Source organism: Drosophila hydei, unplaced genomic scaffold (genome assembly GCF_003285905.1).
Source record: "Drosophila hydei strain 15085-1641.00,03,60 unplaced genomic scaffold, DhydRS2 tig00000149-arrow-pilon, whole genome shotgun sequence".
Taxonomy (NCBI): Eukaryota; Metazoa; Arthropoda; class Insecta; order Diptera; family Drosophilidae; genus Drosophila; species Drosophila hydei.
The window spans coordinates 678,344-698,801 of record NW_022045678.1 but is presented as its reverse complement, the minus strand read 5'-3'; the positions used below and the strand labels follow the sequence as shown (position 1 = coordinate 698,801).

General features: G+C 38.8%; 2 protein-coding genes across 6 annotated transcripts in view; both read left to right on the top strand.

Annotated features, from left to right (window-relative positions):
* Positions 1 to 4,349, top strand: part of LOC111602370 (discoidin domain-containing receptor 2) — a 153,245-nt gene extending 148,896 nt beyond the window's left edge. The window contains exons 15-17 of one of the 2 annotated variants that reach the window (XM_030223185.1): positions 1,163 to 1,325; positions 3,727 to 3,876; positions 3,941 to 4,349. In XM_030223185.1, the coding sequence (XP_030079045.1) occupies positions 1,163 to 1,325; positions 3,727 to 3,876; positions 3,941 to 4,105 (478 nt within the window). In that variant the 3' untranslated portion in view covers positions 4,106 to 4,349. The remainder of the gene's footprint in view (positions 1 to 1,162; positions 1,326 to 3,726; positions 3,877 to 3,940) is intronic. The other variant, XM_023319385.2, reaches the window with a different exon arrangement.
* A 4,955-nt stretch (positions 4,350 to 9,304) lies between these two features.
* LOC111602206 (rap guanine nucleotide exchange factor 2) lies at positions 9,305 to 19,459 on the top strand. Of its 4 annotated transcripts, none has more exons than XM_023319176.2 (8): positions 9,305 to 9,414; positions 11,345 to 11,485; positions 11,592 to 11,840; positions 11,976 to 15,717; positions 16,791 to 16,940; positions 17,327 to 17,815; positions 18,248 to 18,360; positions 18,427 to 19,459. In XM_023319176.2, exons 2-7 carry the CDS (start codon positions 11,456 to 11,458, stop codon positions 18,313 to 18,315), a joined length of 4,728 nt encoding a protein of 1,575 aa, XP_023174944.2. In that variant the 5' UTR covers positions 9,305 to 9,414; positions 11,345 to 11,455; the 3' UTR covers positions 18,316 to 18,360; positions 18,427 to 19,459. The 4 variants fall into 4 exon arrangements, with proteins under 4 accessions (XP_023174944.2, XP_023174947.2, XP_023174946.2 ...); XM_023319178.2 differs by lacking the exon at positions 9,305 to 9,414 and adding an exon at positions 9,421 to 9,656; XM_023319177.2 differs by lacking the exon at positions 9,305 to 9,414 and adding an exon at positions 9,421 to 9,680.
* Positions 19,460 to 20,458: the final 999 nt, after the last annotated feature.

Below are 20,458 nucleotides of genomic sequence, written 5' to 3'. Positions count from 1 at the left end.
AGGTATGTCATCAGTCATAACCTCAAACTGTCGCCGTATTTACTTAACTTTGGCACACTCCGTTTTGCTCAATATCAAATGTTGATTGTGTTTGCCATTTCATGGTTTCATTTACGGCACTTCCCCTATGCAGGCCAAGCCGAATGGACTTCCCGCTCTTCTTCTTCCCATCCTCGCTCCGCTTATATTGTCATTTTCAGTCATGCTTCAACGTTCGTTCAACGTTGTTGATCCCCCTCAGTTTTTGTTGTAGCGCCCAACTCTTTGCTTCCTGTTTGCGTAGATGGGGTTGTGACTGAAACAATAATACAAAAATATAAAGCTTCCAACTTCAGTTGCTGCTGCTGCTGCTGCTGCTGCTGCTGCTGATGTTGTGGCTGTTGCTCTTGCTGCCTCGGGGCGCTTTAGTACTCGGCGGACTGACCACTTGCCAGCTTCCAAACGTAAAGTAAAATCTGTTTTGCACCGGCAGAGCCCTTAAGCAAGCGAGAATAACAGCTCTGAACAAAGCTGAATCGTGGATACCCTTAAGAGTTGCCATCAAGTGTTTAAGCTCTTTTTAAATCCACTATAGAATAATAGTATTTAGGAATAAGTATTGATAGTAGATTGTATATGAATTATAAATTTTTATTTTCTCTATATTTGGGATTTATCATTAGGAGAATGTATTTTTTAAATAAAAACGTTAATCTGAATGTATCATTAAATAGTTGCAAAGCTCTTGATTAAGCTGCAAATACCTTCTTGAATGAAACAACAATAATAATCTACACATGCAACCCCTTTGAAGCGAAGCGCACAGCAGGCAAGGGCAAAATGTCAGAGGTAGGTTCGGGTGGGCGGGGCAGTTTGTTTGACAGCGACGCTCATTTGAAATGCATGCGACGATGGGACTGGGCATGGGCATGAGCATGGGCAAGACTCCTTGGCTCTGGGTTGGCTTGAAATTGTGGAAACGACGAAGCAATCAACTCGTGTCAGCAAGGAGCATATCCTGACTGACGCCGACGCTGACTTTCTCGTCGTTCGGTTGCCTTTTTGGCCTGCGGAAGTGTTTGTTTATTTAATTTCTGGTATTTTTAATTGAATTTTCAATGCTGCCACAGATTTCTGATGCAAAATCTCTCAACCACTCTCCCTCTGCTTGCCACACTTACAGAAGCTGCATCATTGGACCCGAGCTGAGCGTTAAGGTCTGCTCCATTGGCACTGTGATAAACCGTTCGGCCTATGCGTCGGACTATTGCCAGCTAGAAGGCACAACGGGCCGACAGACACAGCCAATGCCCATACGCTGGATGGCCTGGGAGAGCGTCCTACTGGTATGTACACAAAGCAAACTTACAACTTATACCCCATTCCACGGTCCAAGCAGTTTCAGTTGTGTTCAACAAATACACCTTGTTCACAATATTCTTTTCTATTTTCTTATTTTTTCTCTTTTTTTTTTGTTATTCTCAGTTTTGCTTTGCTCATTTACTGCATGAATTGTGCGCCGAGGCACAAGTTTATAATTATAAATTAATGAACAGTGTTCGCTCTCTCTCTCCCTCTCTTACTTTCTGTCCTTCTCATTGGTTAAATCCAAGTAGTCCGAGTTAGGTGGCGGGGTAGTCGATCCTTCAAGCAGCTTGACAGCAAAATGAGTTGTAATTGTGTTAATTATTTTTAATTTGCTTTTGCTGCTGCCTCTTTAAGCAGGCGATTTATGTCAGTTACCTTTTCCGGTCTTCAAGTTTTCCGAGCCACATTATAAGTCTATTACGACAGCCTGAATAAGCAAAAGGCGCTAATATTTTTGAAAATAATAATTCACATTTTATCAGGTAAAAATTATAAAAATAAAAATGAAACTGAGAGAGAACTTTTCTAGAGAATTATTTTATTAATCTGCTAAGCTTGCGTTTAGATCTAACATTTTAAATACAATAAGTTGTGATTGTTAAAGTTTAGTTAGAAGCTGCTGAAATTTGTCTTTTATAAGACAAATTTTACACTGCAATTAATTGATTGACAGAAGGACTCTTAAGTGAAAGCTGAAGCTTTAGCTCTCAGTGCCCAAAATCGTGGGCGGCCGATAGGCTTTTCTTCTGGGAAATTAATTGTAGAATAACTTTTCTTCTAGATTGATTTTCTAATTAAAATTCATAATAATAATTTTTAGAACACAATTATAGCATCCAGTTGCTTATGTTTGCCAAAGCCCAAGGTTCTAGTACTTGAAATTTGTGAATTTAAGCGGAAGAGAGAAGGAGGGGAGGAGTTAAAATATACAATATTTTTGTATTCAACACATTTACGACATTTACGCTATTTAACGAAGCTAAATTATCGATTTTTTATCGAATAATAACGAAATGGCATGACGATTGAAAAATTATAACGAATTCCCATTTACAATGGTTTCAGGGTATGAAAAGCTTGTGAACTCTGCTTAGCCAAGAGACATTTAACCAAAGATCTGAGAACGCTTATTTAAAAGCACAATTCATAAAAATGCTAACATCGATATTCAGACTATATATCTATATATTTTTTTCATATTTAATTTCATTATAAGATCAAGCTGCAAGACTTCACTGACATCATAAAATATTCGATTATAATTAATTCTAATTATTAGTTGAAGCAATTTCTAATTATCCTTAATGTTCATGTGTGTGTAACTAGCGAATTTGACTACAAGTTAAGGCTTTCAATTAGCTGAGATGTGCTGGGAGTGCAATAGCCCCGACATGTGTATCAAAGCTCTGTGCTCATCTGAAATGCCAACCGAGCACTTTAATTTGCGCTGAAATGGCAGAGAGCTCAGTTTTTATTATGGCGCAAACAAACGATGCGAAAACAACGAGTAAAAATTAAAAGTGGAAAATAAAAACGAAAATAGGACCGAAACGTTGGAAAAATATTTTAGAAATCCCCTAGCGCAAAACCGCACTAAATAAATTAATTAACTACATGAAAAACGGCGCAGACAACGAAACAAAACAGCCGCACAGACAAAAGGACATGCATGAAGTTTTCTGCGTGGCTGGAGCGGTGCGCGGGGCAAGGGACAAACAGAAATAAAATTCATGGATAAGCTAACGCATACATAGCACTAGCTCCAGACCCACGCCCATGGACCCATGTGTAGTCGAGGTATAATGTTTGCAATAGACAGCAGCAGGAATATCCGACTTTATAGTGTATATATATATTTTTGATCAGAACTAACTAAATATATCAGTCTCTCGGAAGGTCCTTAAGCTTGCACAGATCAAAACATAGATGGCCTATTACTATGCCATAGCGATGATAACAATCAATAGTTAACATAAGTTTCTTTCTTGTCAGGGTATCTTTTCGTTAAGCATTCCCGATCCAAGCACTCTTACTTGTTATTATCGTGTCTCTGTGTATATATGTGTGTTTGCTTGTGCGTGTGTGTGTTTTAGACAACGTTGTACAAGCTGCTTTTAGAGTTGTGCCACTGCCTTTGGGGCAAATGAGCGGCAGGGGCTTGAGTTGCTCTTTGGTATTTATACATATGTTTATTAAAAAGCGCAAAAGTTGCCTTAAAGGAAGTCTATGTGTGCGCATGAATGGCTTTTGTGCCGCCGTGCAACAACAACACGAATCACCGCAAAATCCTTAAGCCAAAGGAAAAACAAACGAGAAAGCCTTTTGGCCATATTCGACTATTCATATTAATAAGAAGAAACAAAAACGATTTAATTGCAGGCCAAATTCAGCACAAAGTCGGATGTTTGGTCCTTTGCCGTTGCCCTTTGGGAGATATTGACATTCGCCAGGGAGCAGCCATATGAGCACATGACAGATGCGAATGTTATTGAAAACATTGGACATATCTATCAGGACGATAAAATGCATGTAAGTAGCAAAGCGAAACACTGGCTTCTATATACACGTCTACTATATATATATATACTTGCAGGAACTGCTGCCAATGCCACTCAACTGTCCGCGCGAAATTTACGATCTCATGTGCGAATGCTGGCAACGCAACGAATCAAGTCGTCCCAATTTCCGGGAGATACATTTGTTTCTGCAGCGCAAGAATTTAGGTTTTAAGCCCAACACCCAAACGCTGATGTATTGAAATTGTAAAAACAACAACAACAACAGCAGCAACAGCAACAAGAGTAATGAAAAACGAACCCACACACGATTTTAGCACATATTTGAAATTTATATATATCAAATATTACACATGGTAAACTTTAATTCGAAACGGTAAAGCAAACAAAATATAAATAAATAAAAAAAACAATGCGAATTTTATGCATTTATATGAAAAATGCATTTAAATATAAACGAAACTACGGCTAGTCGTATTTCACATAGCCCCAGCCAAAAGATCATCGATAAGATAAGCTTCTACAATATTAAAAAAAAAATAATTTATTAAGAGACTTTCACTTACCTATTGCTATCTTTACTATCCATCCATCTAAATTAAAAAAAAAGATTTTGTTTCTTTTTTTAATATTAAAAATATCCTTTGATTGAATTCCTTTTATTTAGAATTTAGTTTTTATTAAGAAAATTATATTATATATAACAAATATATTATATTATAAATTATATTTAAATATTATTTTCGAGCTAAACTATATTTAAATGAAGTTTAACTACTCCAAAGTTATGTCATTTAGGCCTGCAGCTCAAATTCCAGTCATTATCTTGTCCGACCTCTAAGTATTTAACATTTTTTGCTTCCTTTGGTTGGGGCACCTAATACTACAATATCCATATATCCATTAAGTGATTTATTGGTCAAACACAGGAGATGCTTAGTATTAGCTTAGCTTAAGTTCAAATTCAAGTCAATAGCTTAAGATTTTTGCATTCAAACATAATGGAAATAGTATTGTAAATAGATTTCGAATTCATTTTGGCATATGATAGACGTAAGTATTCGTAGTCCTGTACGCGTATTCTATGAAATAGAATCTAAAAAGTAAACATTGACATATGTGTGTACCTATCGCTCCTCCACCTGAACGCTATCTATCTAATAATTTTGCTTTAAATGTATATACCCAAAAAAAAAAGAAAAGGAACTATACTATATAGATATATATATATACATATACATATATATTTATATAAATGTAGTTCGATGCAATCCCCCTCTCGATTCGAAAATAAACTCTATCAACTATGACTCAAAATTGAATTTTGATGGTTACAAATGGAGAGAAAGAAGAAGAAATATATACATATATCCAAGAACCTGCGTATAATTTTGACAATAACTGTTTCGAGCAACTGAAAATTAGAATTTCGATTTATGCAAAATGCTTCTAGAACTGCCTACTAGAGAAGTGTTCTATATTAGGCTCCTATGCTAAGCGTAAATATTCTACAGCTAAGATCGATCACAACTTTCTTTTCAAGCCAAAGCTCGAACTTCGGATCACGATGACTAAGTCAATTAGACGCATATCAAAATATCTCATTTCAACTATCATTACTATCACCAAGTACTTCTGTTATTATAGATATCAATAATGAACATTTTACTGTGCCTTTTCCTCGCGTTTCTTTCATATTCCAATTTTATGTGGAAACCAAATTCATTTCAAATTTGAGTTTTATGAATAAGCTTTAAGAAGGTTTCGCTGTAGCAACAAAAATGCTTTGAAAATATATTAATTATCAAATATAAAACAAAAAAAAATTAATTCGAATTCGGTAAATCGAATCTCAAATCACTCTCCATGCGATCAATTAAAGCAAAATTTTCAAAAATCCCAATGATTATTTGGAGAGAGCATTTCATGGAAATTTGTAATTGTGCAATTGATTTAATTATAAATCTCGTTTCGTAGTATATTCCAATCGTTAATGCTGATTTTGCATTGTAGCCTCACATAAATGCAATTAAAAACTATTATTAAATATATATATAAATATACATATATATATATATATATATATATTCAATAAACAATAAAACAAGTACACAATTATTTGGTAATGCTGTCGAAAAATGATTAAAAAAGTTTCAATTGCAACGAATCAAATTATGAAAAATTATATGAATTATTAACTAATTTCAAGGCATAATTAATAAATATTTAAACAAAAATTAAGCATTCAGGCATTTGAGAAACAAAGAAAAACGTTGAGCACAATCATGTTGAATAAAAGCTTAAAAATTTAAGTGGCTTGAAAATGGCAAAAAAAAAAAAAATAATAAGAAACTTAAATAATGAAAAAATTACGAATATATAGCTTAAGTAAAACTGCAGCTAAAGAGAAAGAAAACGATAAAAAAAACCAAAACAAAACCATAATGACATACAAATCCTAAGTACACAAAATGCAAAACGTAAAATGAATTACAAATAAAAATTTCTTGAACGAACATCTTTCGGTCGCATTTTCCTATGGGATGACGGGGCGGGGCATACGAAAGCTGTGCCAGCACAGCTAAATGAGACTTTGAGCCGCTGCGTGCAATCCAAACAGCTGAGACTGCTCCGGGCGAGTCCTTGGGCCCGGCAAGCAGACACAGCCAGCCAGCAGCACCTGCTTGGCAATGCGACACCCACTGGGCCAAGTACTGGGGCAAATTAAATAACATAAAATACAAATCCGCTACAAATCCAAAAGCCAACTACAAAATAATAAACTTATTAATTCAAATTGCTGGCCCCAACACAGCCAGCAGCGACCTGCAAAGGACTTGGCCTCTAGCTGCCTGCCGCCCGCCTGTCTACTAGGGTGCCTGGGTGCCTGGCTGGTTTGCTGGCTCATCATTGTCGCATTGTTAAATCCTGCAAACATCTGTGTCTCTTGGAGCTCAATTACACACAGATATCCTTGCTCGCTTAGTTTTTCCAAATGCCCTTGCCAGAGAGGTGCACAGATATTAGCTAGAGATGAGCGCATGAGTGACGTAAATACCAACAATTTTGAATGTAGCTTTATTTATTTTATTTGCTTGCGCTCATTTCTTTTATATATATTTTTAAATAAACATTTTCTTTTATTTTATACAACATTTAGATACATTTTTTAATATTTAAATAATATATTTATTTAGTTGTAATTATTTTATATTTAATTTTCACAAAATATTTAGACTTACAAGACAAAGTTAAACTACTTCTCTCTTTTATTTAATAATAATTAATAGACGCCTTTAGAATTCTATCCAAATAAATGCATATGTACATATTTAAATCTGTGAGTACCTGTTCATTTCACACTTCATGCATTCACACAGACACAGTCGCAGCCACAAATTCTTCGATTTACATTGGAAACTGTAAGAAAAGAGCAAAAGAGACAGCAAAAGAAATGAACGTAAGAAACTAAAAGTGTCTGCGCAATGTGTTTAACGGCAAATTCAGTACAATAAATACTCATCTCCAGGGCATGCACACTAATCCAAACGCAAGTAGCGGTTAATTTTTGTTACGCCTCTTGTTGCCCAGCTTCGTAGACTGTGTGAGGACATTGTTATTGCTCGTTTTTGCTCCATGCGTGTCGTTCTTTGTGTGTGTGTGTCAACCCAAAATTGCGAAATTGGGATTTGGCGAGTTCGCCTCCTAATTGGAAAAAATGCCTGCAGCCAAAAAAAAGTGGCGAAAGAGTCCACAAGTGCTGCATCACTTGAATTTAAAGTAACATTTCCTATGCAATCGAAATCAATAAGTTATTATTTGAAGCTGGCTCTCGGGCTCTCAACTCACTTTTGCTGGCGTCTCACGGGGATGTGGCTGCGCTTATTTGAGTTGGTTTTCTTTGTAAGGCTTGCGAAAACAAAATCCCAGACGCAATCTTTGATTTTATTGTAAGCAAACGAAAAACAAAGCAAACGCAAAAAAAAAAGAAAAGAACAAACAGCATGAATGCCATTGCCGGCAGCAAAACAAATGCGCTCAGAGATTTCCGTTAGGTTAGAAAAGCAAAAACAAGAGTAACTACAACCCAAAAACCTCAAGGCTAACGCACGAAAGGGGGAAAAGCAACAGAGCAACAGCAGTAACAATTTTTGCTGGTGCTCCACTGGCCATTGCCAACATGCGTAAAGCATTTTAAACAGATAAGCAGCCGAGCATGTGCGTAATTCTTATTAAAACATGCATACATACATATGTATGCGTATTTTAATGTAAACACCTATTTCCATATTTTGGAAGGAAAAAAACCAATATAAAACTAGTTCTTTTACAGACTCTGTTAACAATAACAGTGCGATCCGCACATGCAAAACTTATCGATCAATTGTATATCGATAAGCAGTTTAAAATAGTAAAGCGATTACAAAGTAAATCAACGAAACTCTGCAATAAATTAACTATTTACGAGTGTTTCTAGCTCTTGAGATACATAAAATTCAAATTTAACGTGTTTAAAGCCTATAAAGCTGGCAAATACTACAGTGCAAGCCATAAAAATGCAGACGGTGTCAGTGGGCAATGTATAAAGCCGTTGCATTGCCTGCCTGCACACCTTGGGGACATGAAGTCATCAGCAACAAGCCACCCACACACCCTCCCCAACACTCGGTGTGACCCTGCTTGACTTCTTGTGGCTGCAGATCAGGCAAAAAGAAGGATAAAACTGGCCCACTGCACCTTAAGGATTTGCTTTTTATGTTTATTATTTTCTTCACCCCGTCTATCTAGCTGTGTTTGTGTTTGCGTTTATGTGTGTGAGTGTGTGGTATTAGCCACGTGGCTGGCACCCCTCGCCAATTCGATGTGCTAGTTTTACACCCTTGTGTCTATGTATTCCGAGACCCCTGCCTTCACGCGTAGGCAAAGCCGCAAACGAAACATGTTGCGTTTTTTATGTGGCCTAGCCTAGATCCAGGGGTTAGAGGGGTTGAGCCGCGTTGCTGTCTTAGGTCATCAATAATGGCGCAAACATGCATTAAAGACGCTTGCCTTACATTAAGACGAAGCGGCTTATTGAAATTGGTACACAACCTGGGCCCTTTTCGCTCCCTTTTAACTATTACCGGGAGATGGGACTTGTGCTCCCAAAGGACTCACTACTTTCAATAAAAATTTGTTTGTACACTGTGGACACTTTCTTTCTCCTTTGTGTGTTAACCTTTTTTTTTTGCTAATATAAATAGATGAGTTCACTGGGGTCGGACTCCAAGTGCATTTCAAAATTTCAAAAATTGCGCCAGAGCTAACATTGCAAGCGCCATCTACAGACTGTTAACGCATACTTCACTCTGTTAGCTGCGGAACTGCCAACTTGTTCACCTCAACATCGCGTCGCCACCACAGCTAATCTCTTGATATATTTAGTTATTTATCTACTAGGGCAACACTGACGCGTCAAGACCCATTGTGCATTTTTTCTAAATTAAAATGGCATTTACAAGCCCAAAAGATATTAAATAAAGTGCAATACGGAATATTATAGTGCTTGCTGGTATGGTGTAAATCATTTTAAAACCAGAAACTGAATTTTGTTAAAATAAACGTAGTAGCTTTTCTACTTGAAAAACTATGCGCGTGTGCCCGTGTACGTGTGCGTGTGTGTGAGTGAAATTCCAACAATGCGCAGGGAGCGAGCTGGCTGAAATTTCTTTATGCAAAGCGTACGCAACAAAAAAGAAGCCACCGATAAAGCAGCACAGCCAGGGAAAAAATTATCTGTGCGTGTGTTTGTGTGTATGTGTCGGCAGCTATAAAAAAGTGCGTATAATTAGCAAGTGCAACGAGCATTGTTACATACTTATAAATATATATATATATATATATATATATATATATATGTATATATGTGTATATATATATATATATATATACATATAAATATATATATATGTAATTTTTAAGGCAGCCTACATCAAATCATTGAACTGTACAAACACGCCCATATTTAGTGTATGTGTGGAACGCCAGATTTGCCTGCGTGTATATGTGCATGTATGGATTTGAGTGTTTGTAAGACAGTGTTTATTTATTACACTTTGATTTTGCAATAAGCTGCTGCTCTTGCTATAATAGTCGCTTATCCAGCGAACGGAAGTCGTCGCCTACAATTTTCGTGTTTTTATTTTATTTTACGCTCCCCCCACACACACACACATGCACATACAAAACAATCAAGCTGGCACACATACATGCATATATTCATTTATATACCCACACGCTTTAAGAGTCTCTGTTGCTGTCAACGTTGGCGTCGGCGTCTGCGTTAGCAGCGCAGACTCAATTGCATGAGAATTTTTTTGTTTTATGTTGTATCTCTTGTGTTTTTGTTTTGTTGTCGTCGGCGCGCAACGTTGACTTAATTTATTGGCAGCATTGTTGCTGTTGTTGTTGTTGCGCCTGCTGAAAATGAAAGTGTGTTAGTATGTTTGTATGCATGTACCGCAAATTGTGCGCCCAGTGAAACAAAAGCAAAAAAGAAAAAACAAACAAACAAACAAAATTGACCAATAAAATCTCACAGCAAGTTTTTTTATTTTCCTTTTTTTTACAAGAGATTAAAGAGATTTCATATTTTGCAGCTTAATTAGGTAAAGTTTGCTTTACGAAAAATGTGAAAGAGCAAAGAAATAAAAAAGTAATATAATTATACATATATACATACATATATTTGTACATATAAGTGCCTATATTTGTATATAAAAAACTGGCTTTAACTTTTTCTCCTTAAATTATTTGAGCTAAAAATTTGGCATTATTCAATTAAATTTAAATTTTTAAACAAATATATTGTGTCATCATAATTACTAATATTAACTTGCTTTAAATATTTTAATTAGCTAAAGTCTGGACACATTATAATACAGTGCTCTACAAAATATAAAGCAAACTTAATGTTTGCATACAAAAATTTATTTTTTTATCATTTTCAAAATATTTCAATATCATCTAAGCTAAAACGTTGTGTTATTCAGCCAAATAATAAAATATTTATAAATAAAAAGTAGATTTTAATTTTGTTTTTTGTTTTTCGTATTTAATCAAGAATTGATATTTCTTATCATTTAAGCTGTTAAAATATTATAATAACAAATAATTATTTTTTTCTGATAACAGAAATTGAATAGTAACTTTTCGTTATATAAAAAAATCAATTCTAAATATATGTATTTATAAATAATTTCATATTTAATCTTAAAAATGGAGATGCCTAATCTGATTTCTGATTAGATTGATGTATAAATGACACTGCTTTAAATTGCTTTCTAATTTAAAATCGAGTGCATTTGTATTAAAAGATTATTTTGTCAATCGCGCGCGAAGCCACCTTTAAGAAAAGTACAAAAAAAGCAAATAGTAATGATTACAAAATATATATGAAATAAGTAAACGTAGTTAATTTAAATTTGTTTTGCTTGTTGCAGCTTAATCGCAAAGTCTAAAGTTCAGCAGACATATCATCCAACTGATTGGCATGCCGTAGCTGCAGTAGCCGAAGCCGAAGCAGCAGCAGCAGCAGCATTAGCAGCCCCTTAATGGATCCATATCATCATATCAGACATCATGTGAGTGTCAACTTGAATCTTTAATATCTCATTGTATGCCCATTAAGAACTTCCTTTTTGACCAATTACTCACCTCTCTCTCCTCTCTCTTTCTCTTTGCGTGCAGTATCCACCCACTAGCACAGCCAGCTCAACGGTTGTTGGCAGCGGCACCACCGGCTCAATCAATCGACCAGAATTGCATCAAAAATGCAATCGTGGCTCGCATTCAAGTGACACAAGTTCAGCGTACAGCGGCAGCGATACAATGGCCTCTGTCTATGGATCATCGTTGGAGGCCGAGGAGATTGATCTCTCCGGCCTCGTTGAGTCTGTGGTGGACTCCGATGAGGAAGATCTTGCCGAAAGCATGGATGTGAGTTGGTCATATCGAACAAGACAGAAAGTACAACTGGAAATTCTTGTGAAAGCAATTTCAAGTTTAAACAAACTTATCCTAGCTATATTTAATTATTGTCCTCTCTCTCTCCCTGTGCCTCTCTCTCGGTAGAGCCTTAATGTCCGAGATGCCGTACGTGATTGTCTAGAGAAGGATCCATCGGAGCGCAGCGAGGACGATGTGGAAATACTGCTGGAGTTCACGCAGGGCCTTAAGGCATTCACAAATATAACGCTAGCGGTGCGACGCGCCCTCTGCTCCGTGATGGTGTTCGCCGTGGTGGACAAGGCCGGCACAGTGGTCATGTCTGACGGCGAGGAGCTTGACTCCTGGTCGGTGCTAATCAATGGCGCCGTCGAAATCGAGCATGCGAACGGCACACGCGAGGAACTGCAAATGGGCGATTCGTTTGGCATTCTGCCCACCATGGACAAGTTGTACCATCGCGGCGTGATGCGCACCAAATGCGACGATTGTCAATTTGTGTGCATTACGCAAACCGATTACTATCGCATACAGCATCAGGGCGAGGAGAATACGCGTCGGCATGAGGATGAACAGGGACGCATTGTAATGGTCACCGAATTGCGATCGATTGGAGGCAGCGGTGCAGAGAGCGCCACTACAACGGGCAGTGGCTCTGCGGCTACAGCAAATTTGAATACAAAACGTGGCCATGTGGTCATAAGAGGCACACCCGAGCGGCTGTTGCAGCAGCTTGTCGAGGAGAACTCGATGACAGATCCAACGTATGTGGAAGACTTTCTGCTAACGCATCGCATATTCATACATAATCCACAAGAGGTGACTCAAAAGCTGTTGCATTGGTTCGATCTAGAGCAGCTGGACACGCACAAAACGCAAGAGTTACGAGACCGTGTCACGCGTGTCGTGCTGCTGTGGGTGAATAACCATTTTACAGACTTCGAGGCTGACCACGAGATGATGGAGTTCCTGGAGATCTTTGAGGCTGGCCTGGAAAGTAAAAAGCTGCTAAGTCAGCTGCGCCTACTGCACATCGCGTGTGCCGCCAAAGCACGCATGCGCAGCTGCATTTTAACGCGTTCCTCACGCGACGAACCACTAAATTTCCAAATTATCGGCGGCTATGAGCTGCGCGGTGTTGCCGCAGCAACGGGCAATGCCTCGGTTGGCATTTACATATCGCACGTGGAGCCAGGATCAAAGGCTCAGGATGTGGGCCTAAAGCGTGGCGATCAAATACATGAAGTTAATGGCCAATCGCTGGATCATGTGACCAGCAAGCGTGCACTGGAGCTGCTAACGGGCACCACGCATTTGAGCATTCAGGTGAAAAGCAATTTGCTGGGCTTCAAGGAGATTATGCAAGCACTGGAGCATGGCAGCGGCAGCAACTCGGCGGGCGGCGGCGGCATCAGCAGCAGCGGCAATGGCAGCTTCAAGAGCTTGCGCAGTCCGCGTCGCATTTGCGCCAATGATATTGCCAAACTGCATGGACGCAGCGACAGCACCACCGAAGAGCTAACAAATCGTGCGCATATGGTGCGATTGAGTTCCGTAGACATGTTGCTCGATCAGCCAGACTGTGCGCCGCCTCAAACGCCGCCAGTGAGCGCCGGCAGCGGCAACATGGCTGCCAATTTTATGCAACAGTTGCTGCAAAGCGTCAACTCGAATTCGGCTAAGAAGTGCAGCGCAGAGGATAGCAAACCAGGAGGCTTTATGACGCTGGCGCCGAAGCGCCGACTCCAGAAAGCCTTGGCCAAAATGAATCTACTCAAGCAGCAGCAGCAACAGCCGCACGTGGGCAGCCTCAATGATAGCTCCGATACGCTGCTCAATGAGCCGCAATCGAAGGCAAAGCTATCGGCTGCCAGTTCTGGCAGCAGCAGCTGCAATTCCACGAATGGCGGCTGCACTGCCACCACTGCCGGACGTCTGTATCAATCGCAATCGAATCCGGATCTAAGCAGTCTCAACTATGACAACAACATTGAGTCGTGTGCCACGCTGCAAGTCAACTACTTGCAGGCTCATATACATCGTCCCTCCGCCGCCAGCACACTGACGAGCAGCTCCATGCTGCCGCCTGACTATCCGGAGCATGTGCTCAAAGTCTATAAGTCGGATCAGACATGCAAGTACGTGCTCATCTATAAGGAGACGACGGCTCATGAGGTGGTCATGCTGACGCTGCAAGAATTCGGCATACACGATCCCAGCTCCAATTTCTCGCTGTGTGAGGTGAGCGTCGGCGAGGGCGGCATGGTGAAGCAGCGTCGTTTGCCCGACCAGCTGCAAAATCTGGCGGAGCGCATCAGCTTTGCGGCACGCTATTATCTCAAGCTCAATGACAGCACTGAGCCGCTCGTGCCGGACGAACTGGCCTTGGAGCTGGTGCGTGAGTCGGGCGTATATTTTCTACAACTAAATGCCTACGAGCTGGCCATACAGCTAACATTGCAGGATTTCGCGAACTTCCGGCAAATCGAGTCTACGGAATATATCGATGAGCTGTTCGAACTGCAATCCAAATATGGTGTGCCCATGCTCAGTAAGTTCTCGGAGCTGGTCAATCGCGAAATGTTCTGGGTAGTCAGCGAAATCTGCGCCGAGCACAATATCGTGCGCCGCATGAAGATCGTCAAGCAGTTCATCAAGATTGCGCGTCACTGCAAGGAGTGCCGCAATTTCAACTCCATGTTTGCCATCATATCTGGGCTGGGCCATGGCGCTGTGTCGCGCCTGCGCTTGACCTGGGAAAAGTTGCCCTCGAAGTATCAGCGTTTGTTTAATGATCTACAGGATCTGATGGATCCGTCGCGCAATATGTCCAAGTACAGGCAGCTTGTATCGGCTGAGCTGCTCGCTCAGCATCCCATCATACCATTCTATCCGATTGTGAAAAAGGATTTGACATTCATACATCTGGGCAATGACACCCGTGTGGATGGTCTGATTAACTTTGAGAAACTGCGCATGCTTTCGAAGGAGGTGCGCCTGTTGACGCACATGTGCAGTTCGCCGTACGACTTGCTGGCCATATTGGAGCTGAAGGGGCAGACGCCCTCCAATGCGCTCTTCTCGCTCAATCAAATGTCTGCCTCGCAGAGCAATGCAGCTGCCGGCACGGTGATCGCTGCCAATGCCGGCCAGGCTACGATCAAGCGACGCAAGAAGTCAACCGCAGCACCGAATCCCAAAAAAATGTTCGAAGAGGCGCAAATGGTGCGTCGAGTCAAAGCCTATTTGAATAGTCTCAAAATACTGAGCGATGAAGATTTGCTGCACAAGCTTTCGCTGGAGTGTGAGCCGCCGCACGGCTCCACCTATTCGGGCAGCATATCACATGGCAACAGCTCGCATCGCAGCGCAGGCAGCGGCAGCATCAACGCCGGCAACACTGGCACCGGCAGCATCAACGCCGGCGGTGATCAGCTCAGCATCTACTCGCACACCAGCTCCAGTTCGGCGCCAAATTCATCGCTGTCGCTGCGCAAGCGACATCCCAGCTCGCCCACGCTCTCTACCACCAGCTCGACGAGCTCCACCAGCGATCATCAGCGTCGCCAGCAGCTGCACAACAATGGACCCAAGTTTGGCACCGCCTCGCCGCAGGCAGTCAAGAAAATGCTCTCGCTGTCAGAGTCCTCCAAAATACGACCACATCAGCCGTTCGTGCCGAGGCATAACTCAGCGTTGCCTGGCGTCATTCCGCCGCTGCATCATTTACATGCCGCACATGGCTTTAGCACGCCGGCCGGCTCGGGAGGCAGCGTTGTGGCAGCTGCTGCTGTTCCGGCGGGCGTGGCCAATGCACAATGTACGCCCAGTCCCAGTCCGTGTGCACACCGACGTTTGGCATCTGGAGGTAAGCAGCATCTCTATCTCTAGACTTAGCGGATTAGCGAATTCTTAGAATGCTTCCATGGTTTATGGCTGGATTATACATTGAAAGTCGTTGGTAGAGCTGTAGTTCTAGGAAAAATCTGTTGACTTGCTACTTTAAACCAAATTTAGTTGAAATTTAAGAAAATAAGATTGAAATACAAAAATCTTATCTTGAAGATAATAGAGATTATGTTTGGTTATATTTTTACATATAAGAAAGTAGATACAAATATCTTAACATTTTATGTACCACAAACTAACAACTAGTTTTAAAGATATTGAATTCTATCAAATGGTTAATGGAAGGCGTGGCAGACTCCATCAACTATACATGAGTTAAGCTCGCCTTATGCATCTCAGTCAGTCTATCGCTGTACATGTGTTATTTGCTATGTGTGGGCAAGGAATGAGTTCAGGGCATATTCTAGTCGAGTACTCCCGACTAGAGCACTCTTACTTATTTTCTTTATAAGCATGAAAGTTAAAGTCTCTATTGTAAATCAGCTAATATTGTTTGATTGGTTAGCTATGCTTGACAGCAAAATTCATAAAAAGTTATATCAGTTTTATAGTTCTTATCAAGATAGCACAGATGGGAATAACTTATAGCTGCCAATCGATCATTGTTGCAGATCAATGAAAACTTGTCTGCTTTTCAAGATTATGTTTCTTAGATGCTTAAAAATCGATTTGAACTATTATTATAAAGCAACAAGCATGAATGCACTTTCGATATATAATAACTATATTCGAATTATACCAGAGACCATGTTATTCTGTTCTGATGCAATCGAATATACGACTCAACATATCACATAGCTCTACAGAAAGAATGGGTATACCTTGATAGGAACTTTAAAGAAGTTAAATATTCCTTATTCTCACTCTATACCAATTTTATGAGCTAACATAGTTGGAACATTAAACTAATTAAACGATTATTCTATTCCAATTAGCTAAGAAACATACTTCGTTGAGTACAAACCCAATCAAACGTATACTTAAATTTCTTGTATTTGTATTGATTCTGTTTCGTTTGTTCTTTTGCTTCAGGCAACATAATGCCCACACGTGCGATACACGAGCGTTCCCATTCGGACACGCCCGCCCCACCACCGCCGTTGCCTTCGGTGGATCTATCGCTGGAGAGCAGCAGTGTGACGACATTTCGTGATTTACCGCTGCGCAAGTCCGTGACTTCCGGTAAGTGAACAGAAGGCAATGCAGACTTTCGCCCACTAAACGCTTAGACACTGCCTACTAAAAACTAAGCTTATAGTTACAAATATTGCCTAGTTGTAGCTTAATTTTAGTTGGCCTTTAGATAATATCTAAAGTTAGTTGTGCTTTAGTATATACCCCGCTCCTCGCTTGCATTTGGCTGTTATATACATATATATATATGGTGGTTGGTTATCGCTGCTTTGGCATTTGGTTGTTGGTCTCTTACACTGCTTTTTATACATACATACACACACACACACACACACACACTTACAACACTCAAACACACACACACTGGCGTGTGCTGTGACACACTTTACGCTACTTTTACTCTACTTTCATTGTCACAAACAAACACCCAACAGGTTCAGTATCATCGTGTGACAGCGGCCATGGCTCCTACGCCCAACAGCAGCAGCAGCCGCACCATCAACAACACCACTTGGCATACCAACAGCAACAACAGCAACAGCAACACAATGAACCATCGCCGCCCGTTTATACGGCTGCCGATTGCCGCCTACTGCAGCAAATTTCTAACAATGCCGTCACACGGAATTTGAACAGTCCCTGTCAGAGCACGAGCACTCCACCTAGCACACCTACACCACCACCACCGACACTACAACAACAACAACAACAGCTACCCCAATTGCAACCACAATCAGTATCCATACAGCCACCACAGCTTCCTGCACCGCCAGCGCCCTATATACATATGCGCAGCCACCAGCAACTGCAGCAAATCCAACAGCAATTGGCCATGCCACCACCACCACCGCCGGTCTACACCAGCAGCCTGTACAATCATCATCATAGCACTGCGACTAGCAGACACCTAAACCACATGCATGGTAAGTCCAGCTGCAACTGAAAACAGCCAGTGGAAGCGATAACCTAACCACCATATGCAGCGCAAGAGCAAAAGGGGCAAACGATTTAGAATGTCACACTGCAGTTTGTAATTGTGATAGTTTAAGGTATATATATAGCAGATATAGAAGATAAAATGAGAGTTATGTCATAAAGCTAGGCTTTCAGTTTTATATACAACTTTTTGTATTAATAGTATTTATAGTTAATAGGATTTAAGATAACTGCAAGTGTATAAAATGTTAAAATTAAATATGTTATTTGTTATGTTAAGTGTCTGTTAAATATATAAGCTGGCTCTCTTTTTCGAGGTCTGTTTAAGAATATTTCATAATAGTTTTTAAATTGCATTTAATATATATTTGGAATTGATTAATTTATTAATTATTCTCTTTAATATTGTTCCCATCCAGGTGGACCGCCAAATTTTATGGATAGCACCAAGTGCACCATATGTCCCATGCCACCAATGAATCAATAAATCAAACTGTGCTGTTTTAACTACTAAATGTTAATTTAATTAGTTGTGAGTACCGAAAAATAATTAAAAGAGAATATAAAACTAATTTAATGATTTCTTTATTTCTTGCAGCATATATATATGCCAAAATTTGTTAAATGGTTGTGGTTTCCATGTCACCAGCAACAAAAACACATACATACGTACATACATACATACATCATATGCACATATACATACATACAAATATGGCTCAACCGTGGACGAGCTGTTGCCCCAACAAACAGAAGGGTGCGCACACACACACATTTACATGTGCGTATCTCACTTATCATGAACACACTTTTTCTATCCCGTTAATGTTCGATATCCCATTGTCACGTATTCTTAAATTAAGCGCCTAAAGTTTAGTTATGCTCTATATGTTTTAAGTGGCTTACGATTAATTTTAATTTAGCACAATTCTTTGTAAACATTTTCCTCAAAAACAAAAAACAAAAAGGAATTCGAATAGGAATCATCCACAAAGTTGTTGCCTTCTCGCATGCATCAAAAGAAACGTCTGCAGGCAGACCAATCCAGCAGACCTAATCAAAAACAAAAACAAAACATTTGCAATCAAAAACTCTTTCGAAGACTTTCAGTCGGCATTTAAAAACAAAGCAAAAAGAAACACAATTTTTTGCCCAGCACAACAATAATTATAATAATAATGAAAAGGGGACGAGGCCGACTCAATCTATTGTATTCCATTTATGTATACCTTAGCTCATACATATATATATATACATACAAGTTAGTTTTATCTATACATACACATACGTATACATATGCAAAAATAATGATAAAAGAAAAAACCTTCGCTCCGATTCCAAATATTTAGTTTGTAAGCCGATAGATTTTTTCGAATATTTTTCAAGCGTGGTATTTACTATAATTTACTTAAAGTGTAAAAAACAAATCCCAAGAACAAGAAAAGACAAACAAGAGAAGACAAGATAAATGAAAGTACAAGCAAATCGAAACCAACCAGAAACAAGAACAAGAAAACTAAAACCTGAGACTTGAAAAATCAACAAATATAATAATAATAATAATATTAACAATTTTTTGTAAACATATTTCTCTCACACGTTAAGGACTCCAATATTTTTCCATGTGTGTATGTATATATATATACGATTGTCTGTTATATACATAGATATACACTATATAAATATATATACATACGACTATATACAAGAAATCTCCATATATATTTATATAAATATATATATATACATTGCCTATATACAAACCTGAACAAAGTCTAGCCCAACAATTTATGTTTCGCCTGAACGAAAACAAAAAAAAAAAACAAAACAAGAAAAACTATTTCAAAAAAAATTGCTAAATGTTTAATGTATACTTGTGCTCTTTTTATGTTTAAGTTAAGATAATGAATATTGCTTTTTATGGCTAACACGTAAAATGAAACAATTTTTGTGCTTTTTCGCTCGAATTCAATTTATAATAATTAAATTAAAAATCTCAAATGATCAGTGCGCTTTAAGATCGAATTTGTATGCTTTCTTTATTCTAAAGTTGGATAGAACTAACTTCAGTTGAGTGTGCTTAAAACATCTATTCATTATTTTCAATCCTAGGAAAACTGGTTAAGATTTTCTCAAATTTTAGACGATTTTCATATACTTTACAAGTATTCGATTAAAAGAATTATAGTTAAATTTTATTAAGATTTTCATATACAATTTCATTATATTTTTTTTACGATTTTTCATTGAAATTTATCCAACTTTAGAAAAATGAAAACAAGCTCTGATAGAAAGTAAAAAAAACTATTTGCGCAAAAGAAGAAAACTTAAATGTAATATTAACTCTGCTTGGCCGTTAAATAAAATATTTACAAATCATTTTAATTAAATACTTTATGTAGCTCATTTAAGCTTCAATATGCATGTGCATTATATATTATATATGTTTCGTATATATAATGCGTATAAATATTGCAAATTACTTTGGAAAAGAAACATACAAAATACAAAATACATGCAGTATTTCAAAAATTAAACTCAAACTTTTTTCTCTTTTATATATACAGTTTTTATTCAGTGAAACGAAATGCTGAATTTTTTAATTGAAAATGTATAATTTTTTATTGCTT